Source organism: Oryctolagus cuniculus, chromosome 1 (genome assembly GCF_964237555.1).
Source record: "Oryctolagus cuniculus chromosome 1, mOryCun1.1, whole genome shotgun sequence".
Classification (NCBI taxonomy): Eukaryota; Metazoa; Chordata; class Mammalia; order Lagomorpha; family Leporidae; genus Oryctolagus; species Oryctolagus cuniculus.
This window is the reverse complement of record NC_091432.1, coordinates 217,838,031-217,857,704: the sequence shown is the minus strand read 5'-3', so window position 1 is coordinate 217,857,704 and position 19,674 is coordinate 217,838,031. Positions and strand designations below refer to the sequence as shown.

Sequence of the window (19,674 nt, the reverse complement as noted above, 5' to 3'; positions counted from 1 at the left end):
AGTTTGGATGGCAGCTCGGTCAGAGAAGGCATTGGCTGACTGTCCCTTGAGTGCAGAAAGGCTCACCCTCAGGACGTGAGGGGCACTGCTAGCAGGCAGTGGTGTGGGTGAGAACAGAGGCCGGGAGACAGGAGACAGCTGACCAGACTGTGTCTGCCGGGGCAGAGGCGACGGGGCCTGGACTCCAGGCAGGACAGGGGCAGGGAGGCGGAGGGGTTACTTGAGAAGACATCTGTGCGCTTGGTGCTTGATCAACTTCAAGAGTTGCTGGAGGAAGGGAAAGATCTAGAAGGTCTCAGGTCGCTGGCCCGTGGCCCGAGATGCTGCGTGCGGAGATGGAGCAAGTCTGCAGGGCGGGGCGGTCCCAGAGCAGCTGCAGAATGAAGCCAGGAGCACTGAGGACTCCACAGGAGACCAGAGATGGGAAGTGACCCCAGTGAGCGCTTCAAGCCCCAGACCCACGAAGCCCTGGTCAGCGCCTTGGGCCTGGGATTGGAAGCTGGAGCTCTCCCTCGCAGGGGTTAACTGGTGACCTCACCCTCCTGCAGCCACTGCCCCGCCCCCCTCAGCCTTCACCTTGGAAACCCCAACAAGCGTCTCCCTGGGCGTTGCCAGGGGAGCTCCCTGCCTTGCCCACACCACACAGACACAGCCAGAGAGAGGGCGCCCCCGCCTGCTGGCCACTCATCCGAGAGCTGTGCAGGTGACACCCACAGTTCTAGGGGCCACCAGGCAAGGAGTAAGCCGAGGGGAGCCTGCACCCCAGGAGCCAGCCTGAATGAGTGGATGTGGCCTGCACCAGCCCACAGCACAGCCATGCAGTGCCCAGACGTGTACGCTGCTCCGTGGGTAGTGGATCTGGGAGTCGGGCCAGGGGCGGTGTGACTTGTCTGTCATAAGCCAGCAATGCCCAGCCCACAAGACTTTAGCGATGCCAGGACTGAAGAGATCCTAGTGGCTCGGTGCCATACCTGTGGGTGGGGGGCTGGGCTGTGTCTGGGGTCTCACGGTAGCGGGGGGGGGTGTCACAGCAGCCTGGCAAGCAGAACCCTGTACCTCCCAATCTGCTCACATCCCCCCTCTAGAAAGGCTCTGAGGGGCCCGTAAGCTGTGCGCAGTCCTCTGCTCCCTTTTGTGGCCTGGGTGCCATTCAACAGTGTTTCCCGTGTGCCTCTGTAAGGTGGGGTCCCAGGGCTATCTATGAGATGGGGAAGCCCAGCCCCTGCCAGTGGCTCCCTCTGTGGTCCAGGAGACAGGTGCATCCAAGGGCCAGGTGCAGAGACATGGCCTGGGACGGCAGCAGGAACCTGGGGAGTGTGGGAGTGAGCCGCGGGGCCAGGCAGAAAGGAGCCAGGTGTGGATAGATGGATGGAGATCTGAACGGGGACCCCTAGCCAGTGCTGTCTGCATGGCTCTCTGTGGCTTGAGATGCAGGCGCCTGTGGGCGAGGAGGGGCCGGTCTCAGAGCAAGGGTCTCCTTTGCCTGCGAAATGTGCAGGAACATGAACTCAGAAAGGCCCTGAGATGTGTCACGGAAGCAGTGATCACACAGGGGAGTTCTGGAACCCCCGGGCAGCCTTGTTGGACGCTTGTGCCTGCTGGAAAGGATCACAAGGCTGCCCATCCAGGCGGCCCCTGGGGGGGACGCTGCTGCAGCTCTGCTCCTTGGGCATCCGTGCTATGTTTCCGTCCTCACCCCCACCCCAGCCAGGCCATCCGCGAGCTGCAAGAGGAGGTGTCACGGCTCCGTCTGCGACTGGAGAGCAGCCTGCACCGACCGCCCCAGGGCAGCCCCGTGCACCCAGCGTCTGCCTCCCACCCCCCCGCCCAGCCCTGGGACCGGCCTTCGGACTCAGCCACCCGGGGCTCCCACTTTGGCAGGTAGGTGACCCCGGACGCCCTTCTCTGTGCCCATGGGAGCCATAGAAGATAGATGGGACTGCACTGTGGCTCCCCCTGGACCTAGCATGCACTCAAACACCGCCCATTCACTAGTTCCCTCATTCATTAGCTCCTCCATGTGCACAAAAGCCCTCCTGTAACTCATGTTAGTAGTAAAGCACTACACGGTGGGGGTCCCGGAGCCCACGCCCAGGTGGAGAGCCAGAGGCCCCCAACACGCCCCCCACCCAGCGGGACTCCCATGCAGGTTTCTGCGGGAGGGTGCTGGGTCACGGGTTTTATTGCCATTGTCCTAGTTGTCCTTCCAGGAACCCTCTGAGAGCGCATTGCTCTTTTTATCCCCATTTGACAGATAAGGGAATTGGGGGCCAGAGGGGCTCAGAGCCGCTTTCTGGGAAGCCGTCTCCAGGGTCCTGGGCTCTGGCTTCTGCGCCCTCTTCCTCCCATGGTGGAGGAAGCATTTCTGGGTCATCTGTGACCAGGCTGCACAAAACCACACCCAGTGACGTCACCTCCTTTTCCTTTCACAGTAAATCCACAGAGAGATTGTCTGGGGAGCCGGGATGTGCAGAGCGAGCTTCGCCCGCAGGAAGGCAGCGACCCAGGTCCTCCTCGGTGCCCCGGCTGCCCCTGGGTAAGTGGCCACCTGCCAGGACTGATTTCTGAAGACCAGGGCGTGTTGGCACCGCGGGTGGGGACCACAGCAACAATGCTGATTGCAGGGATTCTGCATGGCTGTTGTAGGCTATCGCACTGCTCCAAATCTCAACCCACTTCTTTCAAGACTTATTTAGTTTTTTGAAAGGCAGAGCGACAGACTGGGAGCAACAGGGTGGGTTTAGGGTTCTTCCATCTGTTGCTTCATTCCCCAAATGGCTGCCTCTGCCAGGCTGGGCCAGACTGAAGGCAGGAGCCTGGAACTCCAATCAGGAGTCCCACGTGGGTAGCAGGGACCAAGGATTGGCCCGTCCTCTGCTGCTTTCCCAGGTGCTTTAGCAGGGAGCTGGATCAGAAGCTGGGTTGCTGGGACTTGAACCAGCACGCATGGGATGCCGGCTGTGGCTCAACCACTGTGCCACGGCACCTGCCCCCGCGGTGTGCTTCTGATGACAGCCATTGCATACAGCACACCGACCAGGTGCCAGATCTTTAAGTACTTCACCTCACCTTACCCTCACCGTGGAATGGGTCACGTTATCTACCTGCTTCAGATAAGGACACCAAAGCCAGGTAACACAGGGCACTTGCTGGAGGAACATGGCTCAGGAGCCAGGGGCCAGGATTCCACTCCAGCCTGTCTCAGCCAGGCTTTTTACAGGCTCTGAGTTAGAGGCACAGCCAGCTGTGGAGTAACAGTGGCAGCCGCCTCCTGGGACTGCTGCCCAGAGGCCTGGGCTGGCACACTCAGTGTGGGGACAAGGCCCCGTGCAAGGCAGGCAGGGTTCCGGGTGCGTGCTGCCATTCCGAAGGAGCAGGCTGGGGGTGAATACCCAGGCATCCACCCTGGAGCCGGAGCCCCTGATAGGCGCGCTCCTGCCTCTGGGGCCCTCGGCCACCTGCCCCCTCTCACGCCCCGCCTCTTTGTACCCCAGGTTCCGAATCTGAGCCTCCCTCCCCGCAGCTGTTGTCTGAGAAGAGCAGGACCCCCGAGGACGAGGCACAGGTGGCTCGGGACGGAATGAGAGCGGTGGGCAGCACCAGGCGCCCGGACAGGGTCACCTTCCGGGGCCAGTACACAGGTGGGTAGGCAAGGGGGAGGACTGGGCTGGGCTGGGCTGGGCACAGTCCCTGGGCCAGCCTCTACTGCCATGGCCTGTGGGGAGCAAACCGGACTAGACTGAGTTACTGGAATTAAGACTTATTCTATGCATCTGCTCTCCCACAATATGGCGCTGGGAGAGAAGTAAACAGCTTCCGCACAGCTGCCTCCAGTTCAACTAATAAACTGTAGGACTTGCTATTGATTGGAGGAGAGCAGCGTACTCGGCGTGTGGGCAGCCGAGTTAGGATTGGCGGAGGAGGACTATAAAGGAGGAGAGAGACGGCATGCACCAGGAACATCTAAGGGGAACATCTAAGGGAACACCTGTGCAGCCCCCGAGAAGAGCCGGCCGGCGGTGTGCCGCTCCCCTGCGGAAGTGGGGAATGTGGCCAGGGGGAACTGCCCTTCCACGGAGGTGGAAGGGACAGTAGCCAACCCGGGAAGAACCAGCAGCAAACCCGGGGAGGGCCGAGCAGACGAAAGAACAGCGCAGGGTCCTGTGTTGCTCCTCCACGAAGAGGGGGAGCGACAATGGCCGGCCTTCCCCCTTCACCAGGTGGGCCGTTCACATTCCATTTTCCATGTGTCCTGTGATGGGAAAAATATCAGGGGGCATTTGTTCATTTACTCATTCATTCATTCAGCAGTTCCTGATGCCTCCCCTTCGCGAGGGCTCGTGCTCTGTCCTGGGCATCAGGTGGATCATTGAGAGGTTCATGACCTTCTGCTCCCTGCCAGGGTGGACACTGACCCTCAGCACCCACACCTGACTGACCCCTGGGACCTGGTGCCAGGGCCTCTGTGTCCCGTGTGCCAGGCACGTGGCTCACAGGGAAGCCTGAGATGACAGCCGGTAGCATCGCAGAGTGCTTAGCGTTCCGAATACAGACGAGGATATGGTTCACGTGGGATGCCAGCTGCACGAACCCGATCCCAGCTTTGCAACAGTGAGGGAGTGATGGCGGTAGGGGCCGCGGGCCACTAGTGCCATGTCCACATGGCCGAGTGTGGCAGGAGGCAGGGGGCGCATCCCTGCCCTGTGTTGTGCTGTGAGACGACAGCCCAAGGGGCAGGGAGAGCACAGGAAGTGCAGGGCCTAGTGCGACACCCAGGGGGCGGGGCCACCTCTCAGCGGCTTCAGCAACCTCCCGAGGCTCTCATCGGAGCCCTAGGCGTGGGCCGGGCAGGAGCTGGTGGGGCGCCCAAGGCTCATATCCGTGAGTGCTTTCCATCCGCCAGCCCCGCGTGGGAAGCCTCAACGGATAACCGCCCCGTTCTGTCCTCCCAGCGAGACTAGGAAACCCGCGGGCACTCAGAGCACAGGGGAAGACGCCACTGGTGTCACGCCCGAGCCGTTCGAGTCAAGCAGCACCTCCGCCTGCCTGCTCTCAGGCCCGACTCGGGACGCGCTTGTTGAATGCCCCTGAGCGGCAGAGCCAGGCGGCTGCTCCCAGGCTCTGAGATGGAACCAGGAGGAGTCTGGAGAGGCTTGGACTCATCAGATCCGTGTGTTCTATGTATGTGTGTGATGGCTTGTCCACGCTTGTGCACGTATGTGACACATGTCTGCTCACATGACAGCCGGATAGAGAGACCTATTAAAAAAAGATTTGGAGGAAGAGGAGAGGGATCTTTATACGACTCCTCCCCCAGTTCTGCTTCTGTGCAGGGGCTGACACTGAGCCTTGTGGCTTCCTTCCCCAGGTCAGGAGTACCAGGTTCGACCCCCCAAGGCTGTCCCGAGAGACGGTGGTACTGCCTCCTGTCCTAACTGCCTGCCCGTTAGGACCCGTGACTCAGGTAAGGGCTGGTGCCTGGAGGCTGTAGCTCCCTGCTGTGTGGGGAGTGTGTCGCTGGCCAGAGTGGGCCTTCGCTGAGCTCAGCACTGGGTGGTAGCTGCAGACAGGGGCCAGGATTCTTTTGGACTTCCGAGCCCTGCAGGGTGCCTGCCGTTACACCTGTTGCCCCAGGCGCCATGCCCTCCTCGACCTAGGAAGTCCCTGCAGGTCCTGATAGGGGGGTGCCTGGTAGCAGGGAGCTGGAGGTGGTGCTTCGGTCTCATCTCCCACCCCACCCCTGTCCCCATCCTCCCTCCACACCTCTCCCTGTCCCCCAGTCACTGAGAACAGGCCACCCACTCTTGGTTCTGCCACTGACTTGCTGTGCACCCTTGGATCAGTTCCTTGCTGTCTCTGAGCCTCAGGCTCTGAGTCCACATTGGAGGAGGTGGTCTCAGGCCTTTTCTTCCCATGATGATGATGATGATGATGGAGCTGTCATTGATTAGGCTCCCACTGTACACAAGGCATCAGGCAGAGGATTGTGCCTATCCATCCATGCAATTCTATGAGGTACTAATATGACATCCATCTTACAGATGAGCAAACTGAGGCTCAGAGAGTTTAAGTAACTTGCGCGAGGGCACACAGGTTACCCAGGCATTTGGATCAGTGGTTAAAGCACAGCTTGGGAAGCCCGCCTCCCACATCCGAGTGTCTGGGTTTGAATCCCAGCCCTGCTTCCTATTCCGTCTTCCTGCTAATGTGCATGAGGGTGGGGGTGGGAGCAGCAGATGACCCAAGTACTTGGGTCCCCACCACCCATGTGGGAGGCCATGTTGAGTTCTGGACTCGTGGCTTTGGCCTGGTCCAACCTTGGCTGTTGCCGGCATTTCGGGAGTGAACTCATCAATGGAAAATCTCTTTCTCTGTCTCTCTCTCTCTCTCTCCACCCCCTCTCTGTCTGCTCTGTGCTGCCCAGGCAAGCCTAGGGGGCTCCAGGTCCTCTCCTGACCTCTCTCCTTCCTCTTCCAGGCAGTGCTGCCACCAAGGACCCCCTGGGGCCCCATCCCACGGAGACGCTCCGATGTCCGCTGTGCGGTCAAGTTGGGTTCCCCGCCGAGGGAGACAGCTCAGGCCCGGCCACCTCCGGTAGGGACAGCGCTGGATGTCTAATGCTGGGGCCCGGGGCGAGTCTGGTGGTGTGGTTGCTGCCCCCGCAGGGAGGAGTGGTCTCCCCAGGGGGAGGCACGGCGGGGTCCAGCTGTCACGGGGATGGGAGGCCGGGCCTGCCCACGTGGTCAGACTCTGGCCTTTCCTCCCCCCACAGGGGCAGAAAAGACTGCCACGAGGAGAAACGCACCTGCAGCCTCCAGTCCCAAGCAGAGGAGCAAGCGGGCGGGGTCGCCGGCAGGGCCGCCCCCTGGACTGTGGTACCTGGCGGCCATGCCTCCAGCCTTCACCTACCTGTCCTCAGTTCCCGTCTTGCCTTACCCGCCAGCCACCGTGTAAGCTCCTCCCCTTCCTGCTTCCCCGCCTCTGCCTGAGTCAGCAGACGGCTGTGCCAGGCAGCTGAGAACCCCGTGCTGCCCTCGTGTGGGTAACGTATGGTACAAGCCTGACACGCACGTGGTTGCTCAGCAAACCGAGTGCACCCTGGGGACTGGGGAGCATCTCTGTCCTGGGCAGAGGGGCCTTCTCCTGGGAACTCACAGCCCCCAGGGAGACCTGGGACCCTCAGCGTCTTCTGTTTCCTGTGACCCTTCCCAGAGATCCAGCAGTGAGCACCCACTCCTGTTATTTTTTTTATTTATTTATTTGGTAGACTTTATTAGGACCAGTTTTGTTGATTGATTTTAAATTTGTAGTTGAGAGGGAGAGAGAAAGTGTGTATGTGCTGCCACCTGCTGGTTCATTCTCCAACTGCCAACAATAATAGGGCCGGGCCAAGGCCAAAGCTGGGAGCTGGGAACATAATCTAGGTCTCCCACGCGGGTGGCAGGAACCCTCCTGCTTGGGCCATCACCACCGCCTGCTGGGGTGTGCCTTAGCGGGCAGCCGGGACGAGGAGCTGAGCTGGGTACTGGACCCAGGTACTCCAGTGTGGGTCATGGGTGCCCCAGCTGGCATCTCGGCCACTAGGCCAAACGCCCACACGGAGAACAGTTGTAGGTTTACAGAGAGGCGAGCAGGAAGTGCGGAGAGGTCACATCTACCCCGCCCCACCCCCAGCTTCCCCTACTGGCAGCCCTGTACGTGAATGCGGGGCATTGTCACCGTTAGTGAACCCCATCGCCAGAAGCGCGAGTCCAGGGTTTACCGAGGTGTCCTTGGGGGTCCGCTGACTCCGCCCAGGAAGCCACGCCCCCTAAGGCTGCTCTTGGCCGTGACCGAGTCCGCCGACCCTGCCGTTATGGAGGCGTGCAGGGGGCAGGCGCGTGGGCACTGGAGGAGGAAACCGCCTTTGCCGGTCCTTGGAAAAGAGGTGGCAGTGGAGGCAGAAGTGGCTCAGAGCTGGTCGCAATCCGCCTGTCCCTCATCGGTGCGGTGGTCTCGGCACAGCCGCTCCGGCTCTGAGCCCGAGCCTCCCGCTCTGTGAAGTGGAGCCGAGAGAGGACCAGAGGAGACGCGCGCGCAGTGGGTGGCGGGGAGCCGAGGCGAGCTCAGAGCTGCGGACCCGGCAGCTTGGTCACCGCGCTGCTCAGCGCCGTGGTTCGTGAGTAAGAAGACGACTGATTGAGTGGGTGCGACCAGACAGGATTGTGTAGGGGGGACGCCTGGCCAGCTGGGCGGCCTGTCCGACCGTCCCCAGCAGGTTCTCTGCCTCTGTTTCCCCCAGCTGTAAAATGGATCTGAATCTTTAGAAGTCCGTGTCTGTGGGCAGTGAGGGCCTGGCTCACGGGGAGTGAGAGCTGGTATGTGGTGGGAGCAGGGGCCTGGGTCCGTCCAGCCCGGTGCCTCTGTCCACGGGCCAGGCCTCGGCATACAGTTTCCTGCTGCTCTTCCGGCGGAGGCCGGGCAGGTCCTGCCGTGGTGCTGTGAGCCCATGCCATATGCTCAGGCCCTGGTGGGAGTGGGTACAGACACCTGCCCGTGTTCCGACTCATTGGACAGGAGAGGGTTTGCCTGGAATGTGGTGGCCCCCATAGGAGCCGTGGGGTGTCTACTGCTCTGGTGCCCCCTTTTGTATCTTTTCAGGCTCTGTTCCATGGGCACAGCCAACCGGCTTGCCGTCTGCAGGCTTGGATGGGCCGCAGAGAAAGGGAAAGGCCCTCAGCTTTAGTGGGCAGTGGTTGCCGGATAACCTTGGGTCACTTTACTCTCCTGTGCCTCACTTTCGTCTTCTGTGAAATGGGTTGTAGTGAGGAGGAAATGAGCTCATGCCTGGGAACCCTAGTGCTGCTAAGGCTGCTAGAATGTGAGCAGGGACCGCCCTGGGCTTTCTCCAAGCTGCTCCCTTGGCAGCACTGAGTATGCTCAGTGGCCAGGGCCAGGGCGCAGCTTAGAAAGCTAAACGGACCTCTACTGCCACCTGCTGGTGATCTGCCCTAACAGCCCTGCAGCCCTAAATTAGGAACTTAGGGGGTGACTTTCAGACCAGGCTGGTCATCAGATGGACAGGAGATGGGGGGCATGAGAACCCGGTGGTCACACAGGACGGCCCTGAGGGAGGGAGTGTGTGCTGTCATTCATAGGATGCAAGCGGCCCACTCACTCGGTGTAGAAGCTGTCAACTCCTGCCACTTGCTAACAAGCCCCTGTTAGAGACGCTGGGGAGAGTCAGGTCCAGGTGCCAAGCCAGCTCTCTGGTGCCAGGCCTGAGTCACTATTTTTGTAGCGCAGGGCCCTGGCCTGCCAGTGAAATGATCTTGACCTGAAGCTGCCCACGGGCTCTGCCCTGGGAGGTAGCACTCGATGGCTATTTGGGCTGGGAAAACAGAGACCTTGAAAAGGGATGCAACCTGCCCCAGGTCCTGCAGCTGACCAAGCTGAGTGACCGGGACCAGGAGCAGGCTTCCAGGGCCGGAGCGGCTGCTGCTGGTCTGTGAAAGGCAGATGGCAGTACCGGCTGGCACATGGGTACAGAGACGGAGACACCCACCCAGAGGTGGGCTCTGCATCTAAACTTTGCTGTTTCCCTTTGCCCTTGCACACAGAGCTTGGGCAGTGCTTGTTATTCCTCCTTTATTTATTTTATTTTTAGTTTTTATTTATTTATTTTGTCTGAAAGGCAGAGAGAGGAAGAAAGATCTCCCATCCAGTGGTTCACCCCCAAAACAGCCACAACTTAGCCTGGACCAGGTCAGGCCGAAACCAGCACTCAGGAACTCAGTCTGGATCTCCTGTGTGGGCGGCAGGGCCTCCCAGGGCGCACATTCACAGGGAGGTGGAAGGAGGAGCAGAGAGCAGAGCCGGGGTTCAAACCCAGGCCCTCTGATATGGGATGCAGGCGTCCCAAGCAGAGTCTTTGATAATTTCTTTTTTTTTTTTTTTTAAGATTATTTATTTATTTTAAAGGCAGAGTTACAGAGAGGCAGAGGCAGGGGAGGGGGTTGTCTTCCATCCGATGGTTCACTCCCCAGTTGGCCACAATGGCTGGAGCTGTGCCGATCCGGAGCCAGGAGCCAGGAGATCTTCTGGGTCTCCCACGTGGGCGCAGGGCCCAAGCACTTGGGTCATCCTCCACTGCCAAGCAGAGTCTTAACTGGTGCACTGAGCACCCACCTCCCCTACTATTCCCATTTTAAAGGCAAAGAACCTGAGGGCCAGAGAGGAGGGCCCAGTGGCCCAGCTGGGGTTCGGAGGGGGGTGGGCTCCGAACACTCTCAGCCCGCTCTGCAGCTAACAAGCACACGTTTCTCTCCCCAGGTACTATGCGCCCCCAGCAGCACCTACCTCAGCCTCCTCGGGCACAGCCTGCGGTCGGGCAGCCCGAGGGTCCCGGCACTCCGTCCAGCTCGACCCGGCTGACCTGGAGGAGCTCAGCAGGGCCCTGAGCCAAGCCGTGCGGGCCGCCGAGAGCGTCCGCTCCACCAGCCGCCAGATGAGCCGCTCGCTGTCGGCTGACCTGCGCCAGGTCCGCAGCCTGCGCGGCTCCTGCCTCTTCTGACTCTCTCTGGAGGCTCCGAGCCAGATGGGGACAAGAGGGCAGGTGCCCCTGCGGACCCCCAGGCCAGGAGTCAGCTGCAACCACTGACGCCCACGTCCCGGGCGTGGTCTCCCTCCAGCACGGGCCCCGCCTGCCCTGCCTCCCTGCATCCAAACTGGATGGGGCCTTGGCCTGCTCTCCTAGGGCAGTAACTTCCCAGGGGGACCAGCCCCCCAGGGATGCTGTGACCAAGGCCACCTGTGCCTAGTGGCACCTCTGGGACTCTCCTGGTCCTGCACATGTGCCCCTCCCGCTAATAAGATGTCTTTTATACACATATGGACAGTTTTCTAAACTGGGGCATATTCCTGGCCTTGAGTTCCCTTTAGGAGGAAAGGCCCAGACCCCTGGAGCAACCCCCACCCCCACCTCTGAGCAGCCTGGCGGGAGACCTGGCTCCTAGCATTTGGGTACCTGTGGGCCATCTTAGGACGTTGGAGCCCCAGCGGGACACGTGCCCCCTTCTCCCAGGCTGCACAGGCCTCTCCGTGGGCCTCCTGGGATGGACACCACCCCGTCCACACTGTCCCTCTCGGTGTGTCCTCCCGAGGCCCCAGCCCTTCCCAAGATGCCAGCGGCGTTGAGAGTGGCCAGCTGCCTGCCAGGCCCCGGTCTGGGGCAGGACTGTGGCTGTGAGGCCTGGCCATCTCCCACTCCCCACCCCATAGCAGCGCATACCTCAGCATTTCTGGAATGTGTGTGCATCAGTTGATGTGTGTATATTTGAGGCATTAAAAAAATCTATTTTCATTATAAGAGCAAATGAAGAAGAAATGAATGAATATTGCTCTTACAAAAAAGCTGCCCATGTCTGAGAGGGTGCCGTCTGCCTGGGAATCCTAAAGTCCAGTTTGCAGATGGGAGGTTGGATGCCCGGGCCGGCTTCCCCAGTGCACCTGTTACAGGTGTGCGCACCTCCTGACTCTGCCTGCCTCCCCCTGGTGCTCCGTCTTCCCAGCCCTCCCCCTCTGCTTAGCTCAGCACCACAAACCTTCCAGCTGGGCAGGCGTGCGAGGAGAGTCCATCTGGCCAAGGTGGCAGGTGCTGAGGCCAGAGATAGCACAAGACACACAGCAAGCCGTTGTTTGCAAAAGCCTGAGCCTGGACTTCTCCAGCGCTGCTTTCGGTTGCAAACACAGCTGCCGCTCCCAGAGCACCTGCCGGACCCTGATCCCAGAGCTAAGCACCTGGCGTGTCCTTGAACCCGCCTGCCCCCATTTCACAGAGAAGCAGAGTGAGGCTGCACGGGGCCTCTGCCAGAGCTGGCTGGGGAGAGCGCCGGGCTTTGCTCTCCTGTCTGTCTGATGCCCCGGCCATAGGTTTTGTGCCTGTGTCTTGCTCCCTGGACCTTCTTGGGGTTTTTCTTTGCAGCCCTGACCCCTCTCCACCTGGTGTCCTCACCCGTCGCCCTCACTGCTCTGCTCTCTCACGTCCCCGGCTCACCAGCACCTGCGTCTGTTTCCTTGAGTGGTCTCCGCAGTGGCATCCCACCGCAAGTGACAGCAACATAGAAAGATTTCGCATAGATTCTGAGCCCCATGTCCAGACCCTCTGGGCACCGAGAGGCACCTCTGTCCACCTGTGTTCTGAGGACACCAGGCTGGGAAGTGGGGGACCTGGGATGTCCCTGGCCACAGCAGTGGCCACAGCTGATGGACTCTTGGGCCTGGGGGCTGTGCTCTCAGAGGGGAGGCCCAAAGGGCACAGGTGCATAAAGTCGCAGGAATGGGCTTGGGGCCTGGGCTGCAGATCCTGCACTGGTGGCTGAGGCAGCCACACACAGGCCTGGGCGCGTCAGCCCCAACCCTCCTGCCAGCCAAGTGGTGCTGCTTTCCCCGCTGCACAGCAGCCGTGGATCAGGAGCCCCTGTGGGGTCAGGGAGTAACCGGAATTCCAGCATCTGGCTCCAGCTTTTGTGCCAAGCCTCAAGCTGCACCCCAAGGGCCCCAAATCATCTCCCAGGTGTCTCAGGTGGGCACCCTGAGGACACTTGCATGGAGGGACCCAGCCCCTCTGACCTTGGCCCCAAGTCCCCTGCATCACCCCGCCTTGCCTGGGCAACCTCCTGCAGCCAGGATGCCTGACTCAGCCTCCTCCCAGGCCTTCCTGCCTCCTGTCGGGCCCCTCCCCGATGTCTGATTGCCAGTCACAGCTTCCGGTGCAGGGGCACCCGCAGCACGGTGGTGATTGGCACCCAGCCTGGCCTATGTGCCAGGTACTCCAGCAGGGGCCCTCCCAACCAGGGGCGGGGCTCATCCTGGACCCCGATGGGGCTCCCTCCAGACCAGGCTTCGCCATGAATGAACGAACGAATGAATGACAACCTGACTGGTCCAGCAGTTTTATTGATGCAACCATGGGAAAGAACAGAGATTTACAAAACAAACAAAAAGGCAGGTGCAGGGGGTGGGCCCTATGACTCTGCCTTTTCCTTCTTCCTCTCCTCCTCGTGTTGCTTCTCCAGCGGCTCGCACAGATCCTAGGAGACGGGACAAGCAAGTGCAGTGAGGGCACAGGGTTCTAACCCTAGCCCTGCCGCTCCCTGCAGGGAACATGGCGAGTAAGTCATTTCCCTCCCGCAGCCTGGTCTAGGCACCCCTAAAATAGGGGCCCGGGCCCTCAAGGACCAGTGGCATTTCCTGAGCGCTTGGGGTGTGGCAGCTCACTCCCCAACCCCAATCCCTTCACGTCCCCTCCCCCAACCCCGCTGCGTGTCTGCTGGATTCCTGACAGTCTCTGCCGCTGGTGGGGGAGGCAGGCTGTGCACCAGCGGCACCCACCCCTGTGGCTGCGGCTCCTAAACCCTGGGCTCTGAGGATGGCAGCCAGGGTGGGGAAGGGGGTGTGGTCCTGGGGAGGACTCAGAGGCCAAGCAGGTGGGGACCGCTGGGTTTGAATGGTCATGAAAGCGAGGTGTATCCATCAGAGGAACAGTGACCAGCTCATGGGCTCTGGGGATTTGCAGGTAAGATGGCGAGGGCAATGCCAAGGAAAACCTTTCACTCAACACAGCGTGAAAGAAAGAAAAGTAGTAAGGAGATCAGTGCACAGGTGATTCACAAACCCGGGACTTGCTGCAGTTTGCGTGACATGGAAAACCGCAGCCTGGATTCTCCGCGATGCAGGTGTTACACAGTTGTGGGGGTGGGGTGGGGCCGAGTCTCTCCCTTGGTTCTGCCTGCTCCCTTCCTGTAAGCCTGACAGGTCCTAGGCATCTGCACCCCGAGTTCACAGGGACTGCTCCCGGCCGGACTCTCACCCACAGCCCCGGGGACTCTGACTCAGCAATGGGTCCTTCAAAGCAAGCCACCTGCCTCTCTGCGCAGCCTGGGCTGAGCCACTTTCCCTCTCTGGGCCTATGAGGTTGCCTGCGGCGGGCACTGCGCAGCCCCCTGGCTTTACCTTTGTCCAGTCAGTGTAGACGACTTCCGTCTTGTTCATGCCCAGGCATGTGAGGGCTTCGTAGAACTCTTCCAGTTGTTCCGGGCTGGCCTTGGGCTTGTCGGCTGCAGGGGAAGCGAGGCAACTGTGTGCAGGCCCAGGAGGGAGGCCAGGCAGGGCCAGGGGGCTGGGAGCCCAGTCCCCAGGGTGGGTGGAGTCAGGGCAGGCCGGGGGCGGGGTGTGGCTGCCGGGGCACCTACTGTAGAAGGACATTCCCTTGTCCTGCTCCTTCCCAGCGAAGAAGACAAGGAGGAAGCTCCCGGGGTCCCTGAGGAGCAGCAGGTCGGCCACGCTATTTCGTATGCCGTCTGCAGGAGAGAGGCCTCCGGTGAGACGAGGAGACGGCACAACGGTCACCATCTCAATGGAGGAGGCCCTGGCGTGCCAGGGCTATGGATCACCAGGGAAGGATCCCAGCCGTCCTGGCGTGCCCAACCCTGCTGTGTGCCAGGCTGGCACTGAGCGCTTGGTGATAAATATAGGCTCTGGCTGTCAGGGCCTACATGCCCATTTCACAGATGAGGGAGATGAGGCTCAGGGGTCCGCTGAGTGGTGTCTGGTCAGCCCCATGGGTGTGTGTGTGCTGTCTCTGTGGGAGTAGTGGGTGTGTAAAAAAATAGGCTCCAGGGCCAGCGCTTTGGCGTAGTGGGTAAAGCTGCTGCCTGCAGTGCCGCCATTCCATATAGATACTGGTTCGAGTCCCAGCTGCTCCACTTCTGATCCAGCTCTCTGCTATGGCCTGGGGAAGCAGTAGAAGATGGCCCAAGCCCTTGGGTCCCTGCACCCACGTGGGACACCCGGAAGAAGCTCCTGGCTTCTGGTTTCGGATCAGCGCAGCTCTGATCATTGCGGCCAATTGGGAAGTGAACCAGTGGAATGGAAGACCTCTCTCTCTGCCTCTCCTTCTCTCTCTGTATAACTCCGACTTTCAAATAAATAAGTAAATCTTTAAAAAAAAATCACCTTTAAAAAATAGGCTCCACCCATAGCTTCCAAAGTGTTTAAACAGTGGTTTAAGGAAGAGGAAGAGGAAGACGGGGAGGCAGCCTTGGGTTTGAATTCTAGTTCTAAGCATGAGCTGTGTGACCCCAGGGGAATTACTTGGCATCTCTGATTCCTGTTTTCTGGTCCTTGTCCTCTTAGGATTGTTTGTGAGAATCAAGTGAGTTCATTCATGCAAAGCCCTCCAAACAGCAGCCGGCACAGAGTAAGAAGTCAGAACTGCTGGCTGCTCTGTGATCACAGTCAGCCTGTCCCGTGTTCTCCGTGCCCGAAGCCTCCGGGGCCTCTGTCCGAGGCCTCCTGCCTCGGGCCCAGGGCTCACCGTGTTTGGAGAGGGTCCCATTCTCTCTCTGGACCCTCACGATGCTGGAGTTATAGAAGCACGTGTTGTTCCTACAGCCAGACGGGAGGTGAGAGACAAACAGCAAGATGGTCAAGGAAAAGCGGTCAGGCACGAATGGAGATTAGAATCGACCCTCCCCATTCCACGCTTGGGAAGGCCAAGGCCCTGGGGACGGAGGGACTTGCTCGGAAGCAGGGCCCTGGGTGGGCTGGCATGGGGACTCACGTGGTTATGTACTCCCGGAGCAGCAAGGTGTCCTCCTCTTTGATGGCGGTGAAGTAGAAAAAGGCCGCCTGGGTATGCTGCACCAGCTGCTTGTACTTGGGGTTCCGGAAGGCCGAGGCGGTAAAAAACCACTTGTGGGAGAGCTGGGGAGGAGAGGGGGCGCTGACGGGGGCTCGGAGCTAAGTCTGGGGCAGTCGGCAGCCGCAAGATCTGGATAGAGCTTTCCATCCAATTTGCAAACAGGGAAACGGAGGCCCCAGGTGGGGAGCGGACAGGCAGGGGCTCACGCCGGGGGTCAGGCATCCCCCACGAGTGGCCTCTCCGTGCCCTGCACAGAATTGTCCCTTGTTGAGGGACTGTGCAGCAGGGAGTCTGGGGAGTGCCACCCCGATTCCCCAAGCTTGTCAGAATTTCATCCTGCGAACCAGGAGGGGAGGGGCAGAGCAAGGATGAAGGGGCTGAGCACAGCGAGAGGGACAGCGGCTGCCCACCCTGGCCCCGACACTCACCTGGTCCAGGGTGGCATTGGTGATAGGGCTGGTCGAGAAGTTGGCACACGCTGGGTCCTGGGCATGCAGCAGAGGGAGGAGGCTCAGGACGGCGAGGGCCCAGGGCAGGGCCATGCTGAGACACAGAGGCGCTGGAGCCAGGCAGAGCTGGTGGCTGGAGGGCACAGCCACCTTTATAGTGCGCTGTGGGAAGGGCAGGTGGGGCCCAGGGAGGGCCCGCCCCCGCCCCCGCCCCAGCCATGACGCAATCCCGCCTGCACGCTTAGGAAATACTTTGCACAAAACCTTCCCCTGGGCCGGAAGCAAGGTACAGCTGTCAAGTCCAAGTTTACCGTGGATGACTGACCCTGAGAGAGAGGTTACCAAACCTGAGTCTGGCTTATTCAAGGCCCAGGTGACTGGCAGCCTGGAGTGTGTGAGTCCACAGATTCCAATAGAGGGAGCCTCCTCCTCCTCAGTGGGCTCCCAGGTTTTCATTCTCTGAGCTCCCAGAGTTGAGCAAGACCTAAATCAACACCGAATGCATCAGAGCAGGTGCCCCGGATACTGGGGGTGGGAAACGAGACATTGAGTTCCAAGCAAAGGTGGGAACAAGTGCGAAAGGGCAGAAGTTCAATGGAGCCCCAGCCCGGGGCTGGAGGCAGGGACATTCCCCAAAATGGACACAAGTGGAGCCTGTGTTTCCAGTAAATGTATGCTGAGACCTACTCCTTGCTGTCCCCCGTGCGGCCCCCCAACCCCCCAGCCACTAGGTGGGGAACTTCAGTGCCACATCCCCAGTCCTGGAATAAGCCCGGCGGATAGCGAACATTGGCGAAATGCTGTGGGAGTGGGTGCACTGCCCATTTGCACTGCTACCCCGGGAGTGAGTGGACTGCCGCAGGAATCAGCTTGCGATGGTATATTCACAATTTTGTATTCTTGCTCATTTCCTGTAAATTGAATACTTTCTCATGTTTTTGTGTGGTCTGTAGTTCACATCTGGGGGCTGGTGTTGGGGTACAGCAGGTTGAGCCACCACCTGTGACGCCAGCATCTCATCTGAGCACTGGTTCAAGTCTTGGCTGCTCCACTTCTGATCCAGCTTCTGGATAATGTGCCTGGGAAAGCAGCAGGTGATAGTTCAAGTGCTTGGGCCCTGGCCATCCAGGTGGGAGACCATGGTGGGAGCTCCAGCCTTCTGGCTTCAGCCCAGCCCCCACCATCGCAGCCCTTTGGGGAGTGAACCAGTGGATGGAAGAACTCTTTCTCTCTGTGTCCCTACCTCTCTCTCTGTCACTCTGCCTTTCAAATAAGTAAATAAATAAAATTTTTGTTAAAAAGAGAAAATACAAATTAATTGACGTCCTAATTCCTCCTATCAGCACACATGCAATAAATGCACTATTAAATTGTATCTCAGGCATGCTGGGAGCCCATCTTCTTGCAACCCGTGGGTGGGGAAGTCCTCCTGAGTTAGAAATAAGCAGTATTTGCAACAGTGGCACAAGACAGCTGAGAAACATTTTTGCAATATTAAATCAGTCCTATTACTCCTAAGTTTGCATCTAGGTGGTTGGCACACACATTCAGTATGAATCTGATTGCCGTGACACTGACACCAAACGTTTGAATATTAGTCTCCTGAATGCTTTTTAGTTGCAAAAAGCTTTTTGACTTCAATTTTAAAATTTCAGGGGCACACATTTAGTGCAGTGATTAAAATGCCACTTGGGCCGGCGCTGTGGTGTACTGGGCTAAGCTTCCGCCTGCAGTGCCGGCATCCCATATGGGCACCGGTTCAAGTCCCAGTTGCTCCACTTCTGATCCAGCCCTCTGCTATGGCCTGGGAAAGCAACAGAAGATGGCCCAAGTGCTTGGAGCCCTGCACTCATGTGGGAGACATGGAAGAAGCTCCTGGATCCTGGCTTCGGATTGGCCCAACTCCAGCCATTGTGGCTACTTGGGGTGTGAACCAGTGGATGGAAGATCTCTCTCTGTGTCTCTCCCTCTCTCTGTCTGTAACTTTGTCCCTCAAGTAAATAAATAAATAAATCTTAAAAAAAAAAAAAAAAAAACACCACTTGGGACATGCACATCCCAGATTGGAGCACCAGGACTTGAGTCCTGGCTCTGCCCTAGATTCCGGCTTCCTACTGACACACAGCCTGGGAGGCAGCAGGTGACGGCTCATGTCCTGGGGCCCCTCCCACTCACGTGGGGCACCTGGATGGAGTTTCAGAGTCCGGGCTTTGACCTGGCCCAGCCCCACCTGTTTCAGGCACTTGGGAAGTGAACCAGCAGATAGAAGATTCTCCCTCTCTCAATATTTCTATGATTTCTATGTCTCTCTTTCAAATTAAAGAAAGTAGTTTTCAATGTCAGCTTCATTACATACTTTTGATATCTATGGTTTTTCTATTGAGGCCTGGTCTGCAAGGCCCCCCGCTTGTGCATGGCGGAACGCCAAGGACAGTGTCCGTGGGAGGAGCGTGAGCAGAGAGCGCCTCGCCTTCTGAAGAAAGACCAAGGGCTGTGCGTGGTCTTCACCGTGCTCACGCTGCTCAGCCCCCGCCCCAGGGGGGTCTCACTGACCACCCGTGATGCTATCCACGGAGTTTCTCCCCTCAACCCCCCAACACAGGACCATTTCCCCATCTCCTTATATTCCAGGCAAGCTCGGAGCCTCTGTGGATTGAGGTCCTGGGCCAGATCTGCCTAGCCTGTCTCTCCATCTGTTTGTGGGGAGGCAGGGATTTGGCACAGTGATTAGGACACCGCTTGGAAGGTGCATATCCCATACTGGAGTGTGCGAGTTCGAGTCCCAGCTCCGCTTCTGATGCCAGCTTCCTGCTCAGGTGCACCCTGGAAGCAGTGATGGCAGCTGTAGTACTTGGGCCCCCGCCCCCCCATATGGCAGACCCTCATTGAATTCCAGGGTCCTGGCTTTGGCCCAGCCCTGCCCTACCTGTTGCTGGCATTTAGGGAACAAATCAGCCAATGGGAGATCACTTTGTTAGTATCTCTCTCCCTCTCTCTCTCTGTCTGTTGGCCTCTCCCAAAAAAGTTTTTGGGAAGGAAAGAGACAGAAGAATCCTCAGAGCAGGAGCGGATGGTGATGCAGCACTCCCCTGGCTTTACCAGTTCCTAGCTGTGTGACCTTGAACAAGTGCCATAACTCTCAGAGCCCCAGTAATTCAGCTTGTAAAATGGGGCTAACAGTACTGACTGCGCTGGGTTATTATCAGGCTTCAGCTAGCTCGTATTTGTACAGTGCTTGCTAAGTGAAGCAAAGACCGTCTAGGGTCTGCTGAGACCCTAAGCATCGCCATCAGGTCGCCCTCAAGCCGGGAAGGAGTTCACAGCTGAGACCGCTTGTGCTCTTCAGTGGTTGCAGGCCATGCCCCTCCTGCAGGCAAAAGGCAAAAGCAGGTGTCCTGCAGGGTCAGGAGGAGGGGTGATTTCCCCACTCTGCAGAGGAGGGAAAGAATGGCCCGGCAAGATGAGGCCATGTGGCGGTAGGCCATACTGCAGGGAAATGCACCCGTCTGAAGCCGCTCGATTCCTGAAACAGTCACCTTGTAT

General features: G+C 59.1%; 2 protein-coding genes across 6 annotated transcripts in view; one reads left to right on the top strand and one right to left on the bottom strand.

Annotated features, from left to right (window-relative positions):
• The window catches only part of AKNA (AT-hook transcription factor), a 55,053-nt gene extending 43,688 nt beyond the window's left edge, over positions 1-11,365 (top strand). For 4 of the 5 annotated variants that reach the window (XM_008273396.4, XM_008273397.4, XM_070055844.1 and 1 more), the window contains 7 exons: positions 1,708-1,881; positions 2,433-2,536; positions 3,495-3,641; positions 5,369-5,464; positions 6,478-6,594; positions 6,773-6,950; positions 10,312-11,365. In XM_008273396.4, the coding sequence (XP_008271618.2) occupies positions 1,708-1,881; positions 2,433-2,536; positions 3,495-3,641; positions 5,369-5,464; positions 6,478-6,594; positions 6,773-6,950; positions 10,312-10,552 (1,057 nt within the window). In that variant the 3' untranslated portion in view covers positions 10,553-11,365. Of the gene's footprint in view, positions 1-1,707; positions 1,882-2,432; positions 2,537-3,494; positions 3,642-3,853; positions 4,169-5,368; positions 5,465-6,477; positions 6,595-6,772; positions 6,951-10,311 lie in introns of those variants that run through there. The other variant, XM_051842702.2, reaches the window with a different exon arrangement.
• Positions 11,366-12,918: 1,553 nt separating this feature from the next.
• ORM1 (orosomucoid 1) lies at positions 12,919-16,259 on the bottom strand. The gene is given in 6 exon segments (NM_001101695.1): positions 12,919-13,070; positions 13,993-14,096; positions 14,232-14,339; positions 15,356-15,426; positions 15,602-15,744; positions 16,111-16,259. Coding segments are annotated over 6 exon segments (606 nt in total). The 5' UTR covers positions 16,225-16,259; the 3' UTR covers positions 12,919-13,004.
• Between the last annotated feature and the right edge of the window lie 3,415 nt (positions 16,260-19,674).